The sequence below is a fragment of the Paroedura picta genome, chromosome 4 (assembly GCF_049243985.1).
Source record: "Paroedura picta isolate Pp20150507F chromosome 4, Ppicta_v3.0, whole genome shotgun sequence".
NCBI lineage: Eukaryota > Metazoa > Chordata > Lepidosauria > Squamata > Gekkonidae > Paroedura > Paroedura picta.
In genome coordinates, this window is record NC_135372.1 from 63,505,339 (window position 1) to 63,526,149 (window position 20,811).

Genomic DNA, 20,811 nt, shown 5'->3' on the forward strand with positions numbered 1-20,811 from the left:
AACTGGATGTCATGCATAAGAACCTTTGGCATCTTAGTTACCATCTGGAAAGATTTCTCAGCACAAAAAAGTCTAGATAGATCTTTTAAAAAATAAGCAAAGCTGAGATTATCCAAAATAATTTACAGGTCCATGACCCATGTGCAAACTCATGAAACACGACAACTGTAATTACATTTAAAAACCCAAGGCTCAAAATATAGCCTCATTAAAATCCAAGTGTACATTCATACTAATGCCACCATGACCAGACGCATTTCGGCATCACTGCCTTTATCAGTGGTCAGGCATAAATAAATAAAGCAACATCCAAAAAATACAGAAACATCTATGTTAAATACGTAGTTGGCTACTTTACATACAGTGATATAATATGTTAACTATGTAGGACACGAAGGACCTTAATTGATTCTATGGACACTTCTAGTATCCAGTGAGTGTCCTATGGGAACCAACCTTTCTGCAAAGTATGCTCACCAAACACTGGAAGTGCTCATCTGGACCATGACCTGCTTTAGAAACATTTGTTGTTGTTGTTATGTGCGAAGTCGTATCCGACCCATCGCGACCCCATGGACAATGATCCTCCAGGCCTTCCTGTCCTCTACCATTCCCCGAAGTCCATTTAAGTTTGCACCTACTGCTTCAGTGAATCCATCCAGCCACCTCATTCTCTGTCGTCCCCTTCTTCTTTTGCCCTCGATCGCTCCCAGCATTAGGCTCTTCTCCAGGGAGTCCTTCCTTCTCATGAGGTGGCCAAAGTATTTGAGTTTCATCTTCAGGATCTGGCCTTCTAAAGAGCAGTCAGGTCTGATCTCCTCTAGGACTGACCGGTTTGTTCGCCTTGCAGTCCAAGGGACTCGCAAGAGTCTTCTCCAGCACCAGAGTTCAAAAGCCTCAATTCTTTGACGCTCGGCATTCCTTATGGTCCAACTTTCGCAGCCATACATTGCAACTGGGAATACCATAGCCTTGACTAAACGCACTTTTGTTGGCAGGGTGATGTCTCTGCTTTTTAGGATGCTGTCTAGATTTGCCATAGCTTTCCTCCCCAGGAGCAAGCGTCTTTTAATTTCTTTACTGCAGTCCCCATCTGCAGTGATCTTGGAGCCCAGGAAAATAAAATCTGTCACTATCTCCATTTCTTCCCCATCTATTTGCCAGGAATTGAGAGGGCCGGATGCCATGATCTTTGTTTTCTTGATGTTGAGTTTCAAGCCAACTTTTGCACTCTCCTCCTTCACCCGCATCAACAGGCTCTTTAGTTCCTCTTCACTTTCTGCCATTAGAGTGGTATCATCTGCATATCTGAGGTTGTTGATATTTCTCCCTGCAATCTTGATCCCAATTTGTGACTCCTCTAATCCGGCATTTCTCATTATGTGCTCTGCATACAAGTTAAATAGGCAAGGCGACAGTATACAGCCTTGCCGAACTCCTTTCTCAATTTTGAACCAGTCAGTGATTCCATGTTCAGTTCTCACTGTTGCTTCTTGACCTGCATATAAATTTCTCAAGAGACAAATAAGATGCTCTGGTATTCCCATCTCTTTAAGAACTTGCCACAATTTGTTGTGCTCCACACAATCAAAGGCTTTAGCATAGTCAATGAAGCAGAAGTAGACGTTCTTCTGGTACTCCCTAGCTTTCTCCATGATCCAGCGTATGTTGGCAATTTGAACTCTAGTTCCTCTGCCTCTTCGAAATCCTGCCTGTACTTCTGGAAGTTCTCGGTCCACATATTGCTGGAGCCTAGCTTGTAGGATTTTGAGCATAACTTTGCTAGCATGAGAAATTAGTGCAATGGTGCGGTAGTTTGAACATTCTTTGGCATTGCCCTTCTTTGGGATTGGAATGTAAACTGACCTTTTCCAATCCTGTGGCCATTGTTGAGTTTTCCAAATTTGCTGGCATATTGAGTGTAGCACTTTTACTGCATCGTCCTTTAAGATTTTGAATAGTTCAACTGGAATGCTGTCACCACCACTAGCTTTATTGTTGCTCAGACTTCCTAAGGCCCATTTGACTTCACATTCCAGGATGTCTGGCTCCAGGTCAGTAACTACCCCATTGTGGTCATCAGGGATGTTAAGCTCGCTCTTGTATAGTACTTCTATATAATTTTGCCACCTTTGTTTAATCTCTTCTGCTTCTGTGAGGTCCCTACCATTTTGGTCCCTTATCATACCCATCTTTGCATGAAACGTTCTCTTCATATCTCCAATTTTCTTGAAAAGATCTCTGGTCCTCCCCATTCTATTGTTTTCTTCTATTTGTTTGCACTGTTCATTTAAGAAGGCATTCTTATCTCTTCTAGCTTTTCTCTGGAATTCTGCATTCAATTGGGTGTATCGTTCTCTTTCTCCCTTGCCTTTCACTTCCCTTCTCTCCTTAGCTATTTGTAAAGCTTCCTCAGACAGCCATTTTGATTTCTTGCATTTCTTTTTCTTTGGGATGGTTTTAGTTGCTATCTCTTGTACAATGTTGCGAACCTCCGTCCATAGTTCTTCAGGCACTCTGTCTATCAGATCTAATTCCTTAAATCTATTTGTCACCTCTACTGTATATTCGTCGGGGATATGATTTAGTTCATACCTGAGTGGCCTAGTGCTTTTCCTGACTTTCTTCAATTTAAGCCTAAATTTTGCAACAAGAAGCTCATGATCTGAACCACAATCAGCTCCTGGTCTTGTTTTTATTGACTGGATAGAACTTTTCCATCTTTGGCTGCAGAGCACATAGTCAATCTGATTTCTGTGTTGACCGTCTGGTGATGTCCATGTGTAGAGTCGTCTCTTGGGTTGTTGGAAAAGAGTGTTTGCTATGACCATTGTATTCTCTTGACAAAATTCTACCAGCCTGTGCCCTGCTTCATTTTGTACTCCAAGGCCAAACTTGCCTGTTATCCCGGTTATCTTTTGACTTCCTACTTTAGCATTCCAATCCCCCATGATGATAAGCACATCATTTTTGGGTGTTGCTTCTATAAGGTGTTGTAGGGCTTCATAGAACTGATCAACTTCATCCTCTTCAGCAGCAGTGGTTGGGGCATAGACCTGGATCACTGTGATGTTGAATGGTTTGCCTTGGATTCGAACTGAGATCATTCTGTCATTTTGGGGATTGTATCCCAAGACTGCTTTTCCTACTCTCTTATTGATTATGAAGGCTACTCCATTTCTTCTGCGAGATTCTTGTCCACAGTAGTATACCTGATGGTCATCTGAATTAAATTCACCCATTCCTGACCATTTTAGTTCACTGATTCCTAAAATGTCGATGTTCAGTCTTGTCATTTCTTATTTGACCACGTCCAGCTTGCCTTGATTCATGGATCTGACGTTCCAGGTTCCTATGGAATAAAAATCTTTACAGCATCGGACTGTCTTTTCGCCACCAGTTACTTCCACAACTGAGCGTCCTTTTGGCTTTGGCCCAGCCGCTTCATTCATTCTGGCGCTACTCGTACTAGCTGTCTGCTCATCCCCAGTAGCATATTGGACACCTTCCGACCTGAGGGGCTCATCTTCCGGCGTCATATCGTTATGCCTATTGGAACTGTCCATAGAGTTTTCATGGCAAAGATACTGGAGTGGTTTGCCATTTCCTTCTCCAGTGGATCACCTTTTGTCAGAGCTCTCAGCTATGACCTGTCCGTCTTGGGTGTCCCTGCACGGTATAGCTCATAGCTTCACTGAACTAGGCAAGCTCCCTTGCCACGGCAAGGCAGCGATCCTTGAAGGTGGTAGAAACATAAGAGGCCTCAAATAATTTTATCTGGCCTTCTGGTCTATACAATTGACACGTTTTATCCTACAGCGGCTTGAGCCCATTTTCCTCATTTTGAACCTTCCTGGGGGTGTTCTTGACTTGGGTGAGGATATTTTCTCCTTTTTGTTGTGGACATAATTTAGATCTCCAATGCATGTCCACAGGTCTTCATACCTCCTAGAGAAACACCAGTTGGAACGATCATAATTAAGGAAGAATTCCATGGTGTCTGGATTAGATTTACATTATAGACATGATAAGGAAGAGAGCAATTCGAGAAGAATTCACGTCCTTTACTCTGGATTCTACTACCAAATTTGTTTTCAGTTCTGGACCCATCCAAGTTAAGTAGATATCTGGCAAGTAGAAAAAATGAGACATTTTTAGTGGATTGGCTTGTGAAATTTATTTTGTTTTCAGTTTTGAGAAGTACCCCTTTGTTATTCTCAATTTTTTTGCTTTGAAAATCTTTAAAAAAAAACATGTGATAGTTTTAATTGGTTTTGGAGAATAGCTCTTGTTTTGTTTGAAATAATTGGACTGTCACTATGTAGCAGTTTGTTTTAGACAATGTTTTAGGAGATGTCCAGCTGTTGTCTGTGTTACAATTCAGTCCCATTGCTGCAACACATCCCTGCATCCCTTCAAGGCTTAGGATGCAGGTGAGATGCAAGTATGGAAGCACATCACTTCAGTTTCTGACAATTTCACTGACATAAACTGACAATTTTCCAGCTAGCCTTGGTGAAGTTTTCCTTCCCCTAGAAATCATTCTCTGCTTCATCAAACCCATGTCTAAGAGCAGCCAGGCTCATGTGAGCAGGGAGGATGACTACAAGATGCTTCTACCCGTGGAAGTTGGTCAGGGAGGGAAGTCACAGCACTTCTCCCTTTATTTCACCTGACTATGTAATCTAAGCCTGGCCATGACAGTGCAGCTGGAATGGACTTGGCCATGAGATACTTTGGCTACGGATGGTGGTCCAGCTCCCAAACTTTGGAATTTGGCTGCCTCTGCTTTAGAGTGTAATATTCATGGCATGAGAGGAATGCAACACAAGGGGAAGTGATTCATATTCAAGAAGGATGCCTGAAGGTAATGATAACCATGTCTCTTCCATTCTCCCTCACATTGTGCTTCTCAAGCATATTTTGTTTCAAACAGAAAACTTCCTGCATTATTTTTGATATGTAAATATTGTTTTTCTAGGCAGGATATTGCAGCTTCTTATAAATGCATTTTCTTTTGATGTCATAATTTTCACCTTTACAGGAAACTTCACGGAATGCATAAGTGCCAAGTGAAGATAAAATTCTAATCTAGAATACAGACAGGAAATACCAGTAGCAAATTAGCAAATGAACTGTGGTCAGGCACTCGCACAGCTTGTTAATGTGCTGCAGGAACACACACTATGCAAATACAGCCCTTGAGATCTTCCATTCTACAGGGGTTTTACACAATCAGATTAAAGGTTTCTGCCTCCTCATGTTAAAATTTATTGTATACATACATGTAGATTTTAGGACAAAGAGAAACTGAATAAATTCTGATATTGTACAGAATCCGACTGTGTAGTAACCACTCATATATGTTTCATATGATGAAACTCAGTCTGGCCTGTTCTCACCATTCTCCTGAACCCTATAAGGGAAAACTTAGCCTAACAGAACCTTCAAATAACACAGAAAAACATTTCCAACTAAAAATCATTTTTGTTATTAAAATATAACACTATTTTGGAAGAAAACTGATATCTGAGGAACTCAGCATGTTTTCTATGGCCTGTTCTGGGGATTTCTCCAGTTACATTGAAATCAGTTCTAATGCTTCCCCAAAACCAACACCATATTTTTAGGCAGCAGAATTTGTTTAGGGACAAATTAAGTATTGCAAATTCCTCAGCCCTACAAAAGCCATCTCTCTGCCACTCTCCCACTATTTGTATGCACATATGCAAACAGATAGACAGTTTCAAAAGTGTTATCAATGGCCATTCAGAGGGGTCGATTTACAATCACATGCCAGTGAATTACAATGCCCACATTATCTCAAATATGATTCAAGTGTAACCTGTCTGTGATTGTGGCTTGCCATTTGCCATGTGTCTGAAAATGATGTCAAGTCTCAGATTAGCTTCAGATTGTGAGGGGTCAAAAATGGCCCTAGCTGACCATTTCCACAGATTTCATGCTGCTAACTGTGATTTCAGCCACTTCATCAGGTGAAACCAAACAACAGTCATATAGGTCAGTGGTCCCCAACCTTTTTATCACCGGGGACCAGTCAATGCTTAACAATTTTACTGAGGCCCTCAGTCTTTTGCTGAGGGACATTGCCACCGCCGCCTGAGCCCCTACTCTGCTTGCTTTCCCACCGGTGCCTCTGACTTCCCGCTGCCCGCTGGGGGGCGCTGCCAGCAGCAGCTACGCAGTGCCACGCAGAGGAGGAGCCCCAGCCATGGCAGCCGCTGGAGAGCACCAAAGGTAAGCCAGCAGCAGAGTGGCAGGGCAGCCCCTGAGGCAGCAGCCAGGGAGGAGGATAAGGAGGAGCCACGGCCCGGTACTGACTGATCTACGGACCAGTACCAGTGTCCGGACCGGGGGTTGGGGACCACTGATATAGGTGATAACAGATTAAAAAACAGTCCTACAAGGCAGATTTGTGCATGTATAAGAAAGTTTTCCTAGGGTGACGTTTCATTACCAAGTTTTGCAAACTGATCATATTGGAATGTTAACCAAATTGTTGTCTGTCCATCTCTTGACCAGTGAGGGGATATAGTAAATCCCTTTGAGGAAATGGAGGAAACTCAGGAATACTGTGAATTACCCAGAAATCCTGGGATTTGTCCAAAGGCAGAAACCCTGTTGCATATTGAAGAAGAGAATATAAGAAGAATGAGATTATACCCAGAGGACAATATTGTTTTATACATTCCTTAATGACAATCGCTTATTACACAGAATTTATAATGTTTTTCTTTGGTAAGAATCCTCCATCTATTTATTTCTTGGCCTATCAAATTATGAATTAATCTTTACCACGTAGGTAGCTTACAATGTTCATTAGGCAGAAAAGATACAAAAAAGTTAAATAATTTTTCCCTGTGCCCATCAAGAAGCCTGCATTGAGGCAAAGCATACAACCTCAATTTTAGTTTTGTCTACAAATAGACACAAGGAAGATTACACATGAATTAATCAATCTACCTGACAATTAGACTGCTGAAGTTCTGATGTGCAACAGAAATATTCATTGATAACAGTCATGAAAGGAATTCATGAAAGTGTCTCTTTTGAAAATGTACTCTGTGGTCATTGCTGATTTTGGGGAATTCATTATGGAATTTTAAAAAGAATGCCAGGGACCGGGTAGGAGAGCCAAATAACTAGGCCTGCTGAGTCACAGAAGTGAAATAAAAAGGAAGGGAATTTTTTTCCTCTGAAGGAAAGATGTGGACAGGAGCCATCATAGTTCTATAGAAAATTGCATTATAAGCAAACCATATTCTAATTTGCATGGGTGGCTGTTAAGTGTTCAGTAAAGTACACTGGACAGTGAAGTCTAGTTTAGTAACAGCTTTTAGAAGAGAGGCTCATCTATAAAGGAACTAAAGCTGGTCAAAGCAAATTACCTTTAGTATGTCCATGTTTTCAGCTGTAATTCATTTTGCCTGGTGGACCATCATTATACATCACATATATCCTCCCCAACTACTCTTCAACATGCCCTCCCCAACTACCTCTTAATTATTTAAGGAGAACAACAGCCTTCTATAACCAATTTTAAGCTAATATAATCTTATATCCATAAGTGTTGCATTGGTAATGTTGGATAACACCAACAAATGTAACAAATTAAAACAAAGGTCTACTTTGTATGCTTTGTTTTACAGTGCAGTCCCAAACAGAATGAAATCCTATTGAAGTCAATGGATTTAGAAGGGTATAACTCTGTTTATGATTGCATAGCCCAAATAGGAGGTCTCCTAGTTTAATTTGGAGAATTTAGCTTAAAGAAACATAGCATTAAGGAGTAATCTAGTATCTCCACCAAAGTTTATGGGGATTGTTCCCGTAGAGAAGCTCAAAATAACCAGCCTGATGTTAAACTGGAAATGCTTCGTATTAAGAATTTAAAAGGTACAGCAGGCACACACAAACATATTAAAACACACAAACAAGGCTGGCTTAGAAAATAAGGGGTGAAAAGGGAGGTAGTATTGTTGGGGAAGTCAATATTTACTGGTTGTGACGTGAAGACAGGTTTGCAGCTTCAGCAGTGAAATAACCAGTGTTTTACAGAGAGGAGGAGGAGGACCTACATGCAAGTGGGGGTACATGCATGGATCCAAAGGCACACACACATGGACTGGGGCAAGTTGCCCATATTTTATAGGAAAATATTGTCAGCCCCTAAAACTGATGTGTCAGCCACTAAAACAATTAGTTGATGAAACAGCTTATGTTTGTCAGTTATTTTGGGAGACGTGATGGGTTTGTTTGGAGAAGGATACAGCTGCAGAAGAAACCTAGATGGGTTCCTAGGAGATAGACAATAGCTACAATTGCTTTACCTGAGGTGCTTTACCTACAAGTGAAGAATGGCTCTTGATGACCCATTTGAGTACTGAATGGGAAGCTATTACGTTTGGGAAAGGTGTTAGGAATTGCTAATTCAGATGGGCAAGGGAAGCGCAATTGGGAAATTGACAAGATTAGTTGCTAGTTCCTGGAAACCTATTGCCCTAAATTATGCATCTCTCTGGGGTGTGGAGGAGGTAATTAGTGAGTCAGACTCTCATTTTCAAAAGCTAACCTATATGCCCAGGCTTGTCCTGGAGACTGGCATCCATGTTGGTGTCCTGCTTAGGACAGACAGTGCATGTTACACTTATGAACTGGCTGTTATTTTGACCAGGCAATGTATAGCAAATAATATTTAATAAGGCCCAATAGAATTGTTCATCACTCTGTGTGAAATGGCTTTGTAACTTAGAATAGTACTGGGCATAACATAGACTGAGGTCAACCAATGGATCACTGGCAAATTTCTGTTGAGCCACTAGTTGCTGGAACTCATGCAAAGAATGCTTAGTGGGATGGCTGTAAATCACATTCAGCAAGATACATCTTGAACAGTATGCAAAAGAAATTCCCAGGTTTGTAGGTGTGAGGCAAACCATGCAGTTCAAGTTTGTCATTGTTGAGTAGTGAAATAAATCCTCAAGCATCAAACATGTTTGACTGCCCAAGTTTGAGAGGAAAATAAATATCATTCCTTTATGACATCTCAAAGACCATTTACACACTGGGAACTTCACTGCCCCAGCTCCCATATAAGAGCAAAAATCGGGGGCGGATGAGGTGCACCAGGCCAAATGCTCCCCCGTGTAGGTGCAGGAAGAGGTGGGGCAACCTGCCATGACTAAAACTCCAGCCTGCAGCCCGGCATGAAACCTCCAGTATATAAATGGTCAATGGGATTCTTATCACCTTTTTTCCTTTTGTGAAATGGACTGATTTTTTGTGTTCCAATTGCCAATTTTGTTTGCCTTTCCTGAGGTGCTAAGACTCAGATAAACTTTTCCTTGTGATCATTGTTAGTATTTCTCATCCCTAGATTTTGAGTCCTGTTGCTAAATTGTTATAATCAGACAAAATAAGAGAAAGATAGATATAGAATTAAAGAAGAGAGATTATGCAGTATTTCTTCTATATGGTACAATAATATCTTCTGAACTAAACACTCTGTTAAATTAATATTGTGCAATACAAACATGCTGGTGAAAGAAAATCACCCAGCCTGCCATTCATCAATAAGTGTAGCTGCTGATTAAAACAAAGTTAATCATGTCATTTTGATAAATTCAGAAACTTTGAAGCCTACCTGGAAATACATAAAAGTATTTCCATAACCTGATAAATATCCATAACCTGATAAACACCGTACAGAGGCCTGCAGGACTTGCCACGTAAAGTATTGAAGACAGTTAATAGAAAACAAACATGCTTGGGTAGTTGTACAGGCATGTTGTTTAAATGAGGGAAATTACCAGGCCCTGAATGTGACTAAGGTGTAGTCTATCAAACAATTTCCCATGTTACATCATGCTTTCCAGGTTGATGCCACAGAGCTCTTTGTACTCTCCTTAGATGCGAATGAGTGGATTGAAAATTTAGATAGAAGTCTTTAGAGGGATTGCCCAATCTGTCTGCATAACTGTTGTACCTACTTGACTACATATTTTGTATTATTATACACTTCCTGCCTGTAACTCTACCATACACTAAATAAAATAATAAATAAATAACTTTAGATAACATCACTGTACTTAAATATGTTTACAGAAGCCCAATTTTGTCTGTCTAACAATTCCATTTGCATAACCCTTGCTGATGATAATCAAAAGATGTCTAGAACAGATCTCCATTATTGCAAGCAGTTGACTCTAAAATAAGGTGACCAGATTTTAACACTGGTAAAGCGGGACACCATTGACTGGGGGGGGGGGGTTCTTGATTCAAAATTTGGTCTATATGGAGCAACAAAATTTTTCATAGAATGCATAGAATGCAAAAATAGTATTGTAATATATATATTTTTAATTTCAACTTAAGTACAATTTGCCAGGTGCCCCCAGATGTCCCTCCAAAAGTGGGGAAATCTAGTCACCTTACTCTAAGAGCAGTTGGCTCCTAGAAAGTTACTAGGTTAGAAAATCAGCATATGTTTTAGTTGGTGTTTTCCCAGTTTGGATGAATTCTAAACCACCCAGAGTCAAGCGACTCTTTTAAAATGAGATCGTTTTGGAAGTGGAATTTTGGAACTGTTGGGCAATCAGGCCTGAAGGTCACAGCTTAGTGTCACTTGCAGATTTGGGAACTGCTAAAAGGAAAATTGGTTGTAAAGTCGGCCTTTCCTGGTATGTTGTTAATTACAGACATGGAACATTGTCAGATATTTAGCTCTTATGAGTTTTTCTTTTGTAGTAATTAACAAAACACCTGGAAAGTTCAGCTTTAAAATTAGCTTCTTTATCAATTTCCTCGAAGCTGCAAGTGTCACCAAACCCAGACCCAAAGTCTATTTGGCTGGAAAGAAGCTTCAACTCTAAAAGCACCCTTTAAAAAAATAATTCTTATCTCCCCCAGGAAGGTGTATATAACAGAATCTACGCTATTATAACATCCATATTGGATTATAGTAACTTGTAATATATGCTGTACATGGGGCTTTCTTTGATGATGTCTCAGGAGTTTTTATTAGGGTTGTGCAAGGGGGTCCCGATTCAGTTTGATTCGGGTTCAGATGAACCCGATTCGGATCTGATTCAGATCCTAATCAAGCCGATTCAGATTGATCCGAATTCATTCAGATAGATTCGGACCCATCCGAATCAATTCGGAGCCAATGCAAGTCAATGGAGCCATTGACTTGCATTGGAAATCCTTCCCCTGCCTTTCCTGCGGGCTAGGGGGGAGGGGGTGTAAGTCACACCCCTGAAACTTTTTGGGGAGCTCAGGGAGGGTCTTCCCTGACTCCCCTGCAAGTTTCAAGAAGATTGGACTAGGGGTCCAATCCTAGGGGCTCCCAAAGAGGGTACCCCTATCCGCTCCATTGGATATAATGGTGAGTTATATTCTTTGGTTTTAACGATTCCCCATAGACTTCTATGGGGAATGGTGTATCAGTGAAAATATGCTAATTTTCTTGTTATTAACTTTTCAGGCTGCAAATGACTAGACTGTATCATATCATAAACAGGTGTCATAAATACTTTGTTGTGAAAATTTCATTCGGAGTTTTATTAATTTTTTCAAGCTTTCTTCATTTTCTATTCATTATCACTTCCCTTGGACTTGGTAGACGTGCTGGTAGACCTGCTGTAACATTTGTCTCAGAGCACTTTCTGTCAGGTTTCCGGGCTTCAGTGAGACAATCCATAAACATGTACTCTAGCCCAATTCCAGGAGCATCATGTTACAGATACTTTGGTAACTTATAAATAATGTACCTGTTTTTTAAAAAAATAGAAATCAGTATCAAGCTATATATTTTCAAATAATATGAAGAGTTTGAAGAGAAGAAGACATATAACATACACGATGGGTACTTTAAGAACAATATATCAGTACCTTAAGTATCCAGTTTGAAAAAGGTTTTTTAAAAAATGTATATTTGGATAAGAGTTTAGATGCACTAGTGTACATGTTCATGTGCCATAGCACCATCCTACATAACAAGCATCAGTGAAATTTTATGTTATGAATTAGGAGGAAGATAAGATGGATATTTTAATGTATTTCTTTGTAACGAGGGTGTTTCCAGTGTTAATCAGCATGCCTATCTACTCCAGTTGTGACTTTGAGATAGAAGAAAAAATTCTAATAGACTTGTATAACAAATTGGATAACACATCTGTGTTTGTAGTATTTACCCTTCTACAAATATTCATTTTTTTGAAGTTCAGATAATCTCTGCTTCAAGCACAGATCCCTCTACTCCACTGAGCAAAGTCTCAGCCTCCTTCCACTTAAGTTGGAGGGAGGTTCCTTAGGCTAGAAGAACTTTCTCCAGCCTAAGGTGGGAGCCATACCATAGCCATTTTTGTTCCAGATGCCCAGATAATCTAAAACACAGTTATAATACTTATAATATAAATAATTATATTTCCAATATAACTGGAAATACTAGAAAGCTACAGAGTCTGGGAGGGGGCACTGTTGCCCACCAACCACAGTGGTATTCACCAACAATGCCTGTCTACTGGAGAACACCAATGAACATGCAGAAGTGTTGATATGACACTTTATCCAGTACATATCCCTTCCCACACTTATCAAGAAAATGGATAGGAGGAGCACATGCTTATAGCCTGTGTGTATGTGTGTGTTGTCAAGTTGCAGCTGACTTATGACAACCTTGTAGGGTTTTCAAGGCAAGAGTCATTCAGAAGTGGCTTGCCATTGCCTTCCTCCACATCATAATCCTGGTATTCCTTGGAGTTCTTCCATCTAAATACTTGCCAGGGCTACTCCTGCTGAGCTTCCGGGATCTAACAAGATTGGGCTAACCTGGGTCAGGGCAGCATATAGCCTAGCAAACATAGATTAGCAGTTAGGAGGCCTGCACACAGAACTCAGGAGAATCATCCCCCTAAGCTCAAAGTTTGCAGTCCTTCTGCATTCATAATACTACACCATGAGGTTATTTTTGCTCACAACACCAACTGTGGTAGGCACAGGTATAACAAGATGTTGCAGGGAAGCTACTGCTCCCTGAGAGGAGAGCCTTCAGCCAGCTTCTCCAGTCCTCTCCCCTTCATGGCTTCTCATTCAGTTTCCTTCTTTTCACTGGAAGTCTTCCATTGATGTGAGTCTTCCTTTGGTCTCCTTTTACCAGTGCTCCTTCCAATATTGTGTTCTGCCACTGGAATAGGATGTACACTTGAATGCATTACCACTCAGATCTGCATTCCAGGGTGAAACCAGATGGATGCTTCCAGTTTTGCCCCTACAGCTCTGCAGCAGTTTGGTAACCAATACATTTGGGTGAAACAGGAAGCATTAGTGTTGGAAGTTGCAAGGGCACAGCTTCTCCTTTCCAGAAATAATTTCAAATACTCCCTGAAAAAGTGCTAAAAATGGGGTGGGGTGTATTTCATGGGACATAAAGTAGAGCCTTTTTTCCAGTCACCTAGCCCCACTAACCTCAGTCCTCTGTGCAAAACAGAGGAAAGCTTCCCCACGGTTCTTGCAAAAGTGCCTTTCCCATTCTTTTTATCTTTCCTAGCAATCCTTTTGTCAAAACAACAAAGTCTTATGGCATCTTAAAGGCTAACAAATGTATTGTGGCATAAACTTTTGTGAGTGAAAGCCTGCTTCTTCAGGTGCATTTAAAACAATAGGCTGTGACTAACAAAAGCTTAAGCAGAAATAATGAACTGGGAGGGGTGGGTCCCAGTGAAGAGACAAATATAGAATAGTACAGATGCACTGGGAAACCAATATGGCAATAAAAAATATCCAAATTGGACTTATATAGAGTCGTCTCTCTTCAGTTTCAGTAATTCTTTGATTCTTATTTCACACAAGTCCCGACGAGTTTCGCCTACAGCTTTTTCAAGGGATGGTTTAAGGACCAACTTCAACTTATTAAGAAATCTCTTGATAGAGTATAAGGTCATACAATAGCTAAACTTAGCTTGTGGCGTTTCAGACACAAAAGCTGTAACAAAAGCTTAAGCCATGAGAAATAGTTATCCTGAACACTCTACTGAAATGGCTAAACTTTACAGAGGGTGTTGAAGCTGCAACCTTGTTCCATTTAATGAAGCCATTTAATTAACACCCAGGAGATACATCTGATTAATTTATCATTATATACATTTACAGGTAACTGAACGTTTAGAAAAACAACAATATAAAGATCAATACATTTACGGTGTCATAAATTTTCATGAGTCAGCACTCATTTGGTCAGGTGTATGATTCAATAGCCAGAGACACAAATATATAAATCTATATTATCTCTATTACAAGGAGAAGACAGGTAGCCTAGTTTCCGAGGATGCATGTGTGTTTTATTACATTGTGAAGGCCAAGATCCAATGAAAATCCAGTTCTAATCTCTGTATTTGACAATGTAGTGTCCCTGTGTCCTGAGAAACTGGGCGTCCTGATTGTTGTTTGCAACACCCCCTTCTGTTTATAGTGTAAGCATCTCTGCCTACTAATGTAATATTCCATGCATCCTAATGAAGTTGGTTCTTGCTTATGAAAGCTTATGTCACAATCAGTTTCTTAATCTTTAAGGTGTTGTGGTACAACAAAACCCTTTGTTATGTTGGCTACAAAGATTAACACAGCTACTGTTCTGGATGTCATCTTTTATATTTTGGGTGGAGCATAATTTACAAATTGATGAAAGACTTATTCATTTAATTAAAATATGTATACCTCACCTTACCTTGTGACTCAAGGTAGCATACGGTCACAGTCAAAACTTCACAATTTTAAACCAATAGAATAAAATCACCTTTATACTTCTCCCCCTGTTATACACCATTATATGCCTTGGTGAATAAAATGGTCTTGCAGTACCTCTTGAAAATTTCTAACAATTACATGTCCATTACCTCTTTAGAGAGCCTGTTCTGCAATTGAAAAGCAATGGGCTCTGATTGATGCCAACTTGGTTTTCCTCAAGTGGGGAACAAACAAGTTGGTAGTAAACTGAAGATTGTGGTCAATCTATGGGAATATATGCATGGAGGTGGTCCTTTAGATATTGATTGATAGAAATGTAAATTGTATCCAATTACTTTGTTCAATGGTAATAATTTAAATGTACCAATTGTGGGGGCAGGGGAAGAAGTTTGATAAAATCTCAGCTTATTGTTCAGTTGAAATGCATACTCTGACTATGGACCTGACTCAAAAGTGATGGACAAGAGTGAGAACTGCAGTTATACCAGAAGAATTCAAAGATATGTTTTTATCTGAAAGTAGCACATCAGAGCACAACAAAGGCTGAGACAGCATGTAAGCAAACTGAAGGTGTAATGGAACTGCATATACTAGTCTCTCAGTTTTTCTTTTCATCTAAAGTTGAACTTGTTGACCTTGTAGCAACTACTGAAACCAAACTTCTGTATTTGTATGCTGACATCCATTTGCAAGATTCCGATAATGGCCCCAATCCTGTTTTAGCTATAATTGCCCAGTTAATTATGCATCTGAACTCTACTTAAACCTACCTGGCAATTGCCTCCCCCCCCCCCATATGTTTCTTTGAGGAAACTCTGTTTCATTATATCTGAAGAGGCGTGTTTGTACATGAAAGCTCATCCTTACCATAAGTTCTCTTTATATTTCTGAAAGGGCCATCTGGGCAGGTGTGTCCGGGGCCTGTCCAACCCCTGTCCGGGTGGTGTCCGGGCACAGCTCTTCCTCTCCTGCGGGCCAATTCAGACGCTCCCAGAAAAGCTGGGTTCATCTGGATTGGCCCAGCCCCTGGAATGCCCACCTCCAGGAGCCGAGTGCGAGCCCAGAAGGCTCTTGATCGGTGGGGAGGATGCTTCGAAGGCTCACACCTTCCCCGTCGCTCAGCCTGCCTGCCACCAGCCAGCAAGACACGGCCGCCAGCTCCCGAGGTGCGCCCGGGGGGAGGGGGGAATCTCCAATGCCACTTCCCCCACGAATGGCACCTCCCAAAGAGTGCGCCCTGCGTGAGGAGAGGCCTTTCCAGCCCCCCTTGGCCTGCAAAGGCCTGTTGCCGCCTCACACAAGCGACGACAGGGCTTTCCAGGGTCAGCGGGAGGCTAGTGCTGGAAGGGAGCCATTGGGGGGGGGGCTCCCTTCCCTTCAGCCTGAAAAGCCCTCTTGCTGCAGTGAGAGGGCTTTGCGCCAGAAAGGGACAGTGGCATGGTCGCGCCACTGTCGATGTGGTTTCCCTCCCTTTTGGCAGCAAATCCCTCTTGCCGTGGAAAGAGGGCTTTGCACCTGGAAGGGATGCTGGCACGGCAGCACCAGTGTCAAGGCGGGGGGTCCCCTCCCTTTCAGCCACAAAACGGTCTCACTGCAGCAAGAGAGCTTTGAACCTGGAAGCAATGCTGGTGCAGCAGCACCAGTGTCAGGGGGGGTGTTTCCCTCCCTTTCACCCGCAGAGCCGTCTCGCCGTGGCAAGAGGGCTTTGCACCCGAAAGGCAGGCTGCCACGGCAGCGCCAGTGTTGAGGGGGGATTTCCCTCCCTTCTGCCACGGCTGCGCTGCCCCTTTTGCTGCCTATTTTTAAAATGGGCTTTCATCCTAGTATAATGAATAAAACTTTGCTGGTTTTACAGGGGCCACTGGTCTCAAACTTTGTTTTGCTGCTTCAGACCAACAGGATTACCCACCTGAATCTATATATGTGAATGTAATGAAAATAAGCTGGTCACTCAGGGGTGGGAGCAGATTAATTGTGATAAAATGTGGAGCACTGAAGTAGGATGACAAAAAGGGATTGAGTGATTCATTCAATAACCTCTAGGTAAAGGTATCCCCTTGTGCAAACACCGGGTCATGTCTGATGCCCTCTAGCGTTTTCATGGCAGACTCAATACGGGGTGGTTTGCCAGTGCCTTCCCCAGTCATTACCGTTTACCCCCCAGCAAGCTGGGTACTCATTTTACCGACCTCGGAAGGTTGGAAGGCTGAGTTGACCTTGAGCCGGCTGCTGGGATCAAACTCCCAGCCTCATGGGCAGAGCTTTCAGACTGCATGTCTAATGCCTTACCACTCTGCACCACAAGAGGCTCTAACAACCTCTAGGAACAATGATTCATTAATTGTACAAAAATAAAATTTGAAAACTAAATTCTGATAAAAACCCAGCTTGAGGTTGTAAGGTATGTGATATTGGTGGGATACTTCTTATCTTTGTGATAATTGTATAACTCATTTATTAGGCTTGTATATAGATGAAGCTAGAATGTGAAATTTTTTATAGTGGTCCAAGAAACATCTCAGAATCTTTCTTATAAAACTGTTTAAATATCATTTTTGAAAGTTGAAAAAATATATTATAGAAAAAAATGGATGATTGTTCAATCTATAATTTATATCAGATTTATCACCTCAAATTTTAAGAAAGCTGTGAGAACCACATTCTCCTCTGGTTGCTACTGGGGACTCTGCCTCAGAGAATGTAGCCCTAGCCTCAGCCAGTCAACTGGTAAATACCCAAGCCCCCTATTCTTTCTGCGTGTCTCTGGCTGAAGGCTTACTTTATTATTGGCTGGGCAAGACCTACTTCAAATAAAGATCTTTTCTGTTCCCAATCACAGAACAGCCACTTCCTAAACAGGAATGCTCCAGGATGGACAGGTTCTTTCTTATTCTCTCCTTTCTCTTTGGTGCCTCCTACACATCCACCTTCCACAGCTCTAGTGGTTCTCTTGGTGTTTTGAATGTTGGCTCTCTGAGGGGTCCTTGTGTGTGCTGGAAAGTCAGTTTGGTAGTAATCAGCAAGGTAGTAATCACAGCAGACCACTGTAAATCTGCCAACCAAAGGACAGTTTGTCAATGGAAAATGTTTCTAGATTACAACAAAACAGATAAAGTATGGTTGCACTTTCCATTTGCAAGGATGAAAGCAGGCCCTTTGGCTTGCAAGGAACAATATTGACAAATTCTTAATGTTAAGGAAAAAGAATGATTAATGTGGACTGTATGGATATTTTGCATTAAGAATGTTTCTTATTTCTTATACTATACTATATTAATTTTTCTGCCATGCCATGGATCAGTGGTCCCCAATCCCCGGTCCGGGGACCGGTACCGGTCAGTGGATCAGTTGGTACTGGTCCGCGGCTCCTCCTCATCCTCCTCCCCAACTGCTGCCTCGGGGGCTGCCTTGCCACTCTGCTGCTGGCTCACCTTTGGTGCTCTCCAGCGGCCGCCGTGGCTGGGGCTCCCCCTCAGTGTGGCACTGCGTAGCTGCTGCTGGCAGCGCCCCCCAGTGGGTGGCAGGAAGTCAGGGGTGGCAGCGGGAAAGCAAGTGGAGCAGGGGCTCAGGCAGCAGCGACATGCCTCAGCAAAAGACTACCCCCCCCGGGCCTCAGTAAAATTGTCAAGTGTTGACCAGTCCTCGATGCTAAAAAGGTTGGGGACCACTGCCATGGATGACCCAGACTAGCCCAATCTTGTCAAGCTAAGCATTGATTGGGATTCAAACGATAGACCACCAAAAGAAATTTATGGTCATAACACAGAGGCAGGCAATGGCAAACCAACTCTGAACATCTCTTACCTTAAAACCTTTATGGGATCATCATAAATTGGCTGTTACTTGATGGCACCTTACACTCACATTAAACTTTCCCAGTACTGATATTCTTAGCAATTCCAGGGTTTGCTTTTAAATTATATTTTAAGAGGGGTTTCTTTGGGAAGGGAGAAGCATTTTTACAGAAATATTTGATAACATGTTGAAGAATTGGTAGGAATAGAGTGGGGACAATCAATTTATAAAAATCACCTTATGTTGCAAGTATGTGTCTTGGTTTTTGTGTCTGAAATAGGCTCTGGGTATTTGAAATACACTGAGTTCTACCACCGCAGTTTAGATTTTATGTGGGGACATTTTACTATGTTTACTTGGGAATCTGGCTTGGGAGCTGTGAATGCACCTTAGAAAAAAATATGTGTAAGTTTTTTCACTGAATTGTCATAGGGCTGCTACGAAGCTTGTCACCAGTGATGAATAAGAATGGCAGTCAGGAGACTGCTCTCAGATGCTTTTGTACATGGAAGAAAAAGTACTTTTCCTTTTAGGAGGGCTCTGGCTGGGTCACCTGTGCAAACAAATTGGTTGTCTCTGAGCAGCCCGGTTTTACAAAAGCTGCTTTCCCACCTGCTTAGACCACAAATGGCTAATGTCGACTTGTGTGTTTAGGTAAATGACTATAGTAGAAATATCTGTGAGATGGTAATTGGTTACATGATGCTATTGAGACATTTTCTACTTCTGTCATTTCTTTTATTTTTGGACTTATATACCGTCGCTCTCAAAGAGACTTGCGGCGGTTCACAATAAAACAATAAGAACAATACAATCCATAAAAATCCCCTTAACATATTAAAACATTAAAAGGTGGCAATACAGTAGAGTTCAACTCCCCACCCCTGTCCAGCTTATAGTCAAGGAGCTCTTTCATTAGTAGTGAGGGTCCTGATTTTACCAACACTAGAGGATCTGCCGATGGTAACTCCGGAACCTCATCCTGGCCTCAACCATAAGCCTGGCAGAAGAGCTCCATCTTTTAGGCCCTGAGGAAAGCTGACAACTCCGGCAGGGAACACAACCAAACCTTTACAAGTGGGAACTCAGAAGTTGAGCTGTACAATAAAATATTATAAAAACAGTAATTATTTATTGTGGTGAACAATTTAAAAACAGAATAAAAACTACATAAAAACTATACAGAACTAACTGCACATAAGACCAAATGCGTTTCGACCCTACTGGGTCTTCTTCAGAATGATAACAATACACTCTATATACAAAGTCTGAACTAATTATAAAGTGTAGCCGAGTGGGATCTGTAGATTATGGCTCCAACCAATATGTAATTTTTTTTTTTACTTTTTGGGGACCACCTCCCATGGCATATGCCTAGGCTCACCACTCTTTGCTATCATATAATTCTGTGCTGAGAGTGTATCTCATGTGCGTTAGAAAAAAACTCCGGCAGGGCCATCAGCTCTTCCGAGACCTCATTCTACCAGATTGGGGCCAGGGCCGAAAAAGCCCTGGACCTGGTCGAGGCCAGGCAAATGTCCTGGGGATAACCATGTACTACCCAAGTTTTCCCTATATTCTTTCCAAAATCTGCTTTATTCTGATATTTTTTGAAAGAGGGCAGCAAAGACAAGATGGCTGTCATATGGACAGGACTGTGTGATATTTCCCAGTCTCACCCACATCAATGCCATATTCTGTACCTCAGTGTTCCATTAGGGTTGCCAAACTCCAGGAATTCCTCAGCATGGGTTTGGCAACCCTCTCCCTTGGCTGCCATTTACCGCCAACCTTACACTAGAATTTTTAAATTAGAAATATAGACATTGCTATAGGTTAATAGCATTCTAACCATCTACTGCAACTATGTCCTAGTTCCCAACTGTCCTAGTAATCTTGCAATACCCATGTTTTGTTGTTGTTGTTGTTGTTGTTGTTGTTGTTGTTGTTGTTAAATCCCTACACAGCGAGGGGGCAAATGGCAGCCATGAAGGTTTGGGGTGGGGAAAATATGTGAAAACCCATGAAGTCCCATTGCCATGACACTGAATTAGCAGCTGCAGTGAAGAAATGAAGAAACCACAGGGAACGGTCAGAACATTTTCGACCAAGATGGCAGCCGCAAGGAGATAGCTCAGCTCTCTCTGGGAAGTATTTTATCTTTCATATGGACAACTTAATGCTCTACTTCTTTTTATGCTTTTAAGGCTTGTTGGGTGCCTTAGCTGGTATGCTACACTTGAGAGATTC

At 41.6% G+C, this 20,811-nt stretch overlaps 3 protein-coding genes across 10 annotated transcripts in view; 1 reads left to right on the forward strand and 2 right to left on the reverse strand.

The window, feature by feature from the left end:
* LOC143835494 (uricase-like) overlaps positions 1-20,811 on the forward strand; it is a 118,673-nt gene that overhangs the window by 73,110 nt on the left and 24,752 nt on the right. The window lies entirely within an intron of this gene.
* Positions 1-20,811, reverse strand: part of SAMD13 (sterile alpha motif domain containing 13) — a 126,780-nt gene that overhangs the window by 28,950 nt on the left and 77,019 nt on the right. For 2 of the 4 annotated variants that reach the window (XR_013230164.1, XR_013230166.1), the window contains one exon: positions 19,278-19,658. The exons of 1 other annotated variant lie outside the window; for it this stretch is intronic. The gene's annotated coding sequence lies outside the window, so the exon portion shown is untranslated. Of the gene's footprint in view, positions 1-17,387; positions 17,819-19,277; positions 19,659-20,811 lie in introns of those variants that run through there. One more of the 4 variants, XR_013230165.1, reaches the window with a different exon arrangement.
* Positions 3,766-20,341, reverse strand: DNASE2B (deoxyribonuclease 2 beta). Its single transcript, XM_077331374.1, is given in 8 exon segments — positions 3,766-3,979; positions 3,982-4,071; positions 4,074-4,127; positions 6,479-6,535; positions 6,538-6,639; positions 7,410-7,488; positions 11,627-11,792; positions 20,265-20,341. Coding segments are annotated over 8 exon segments (831 nt in total). The 3' UTR covers positions 3,766-3,773.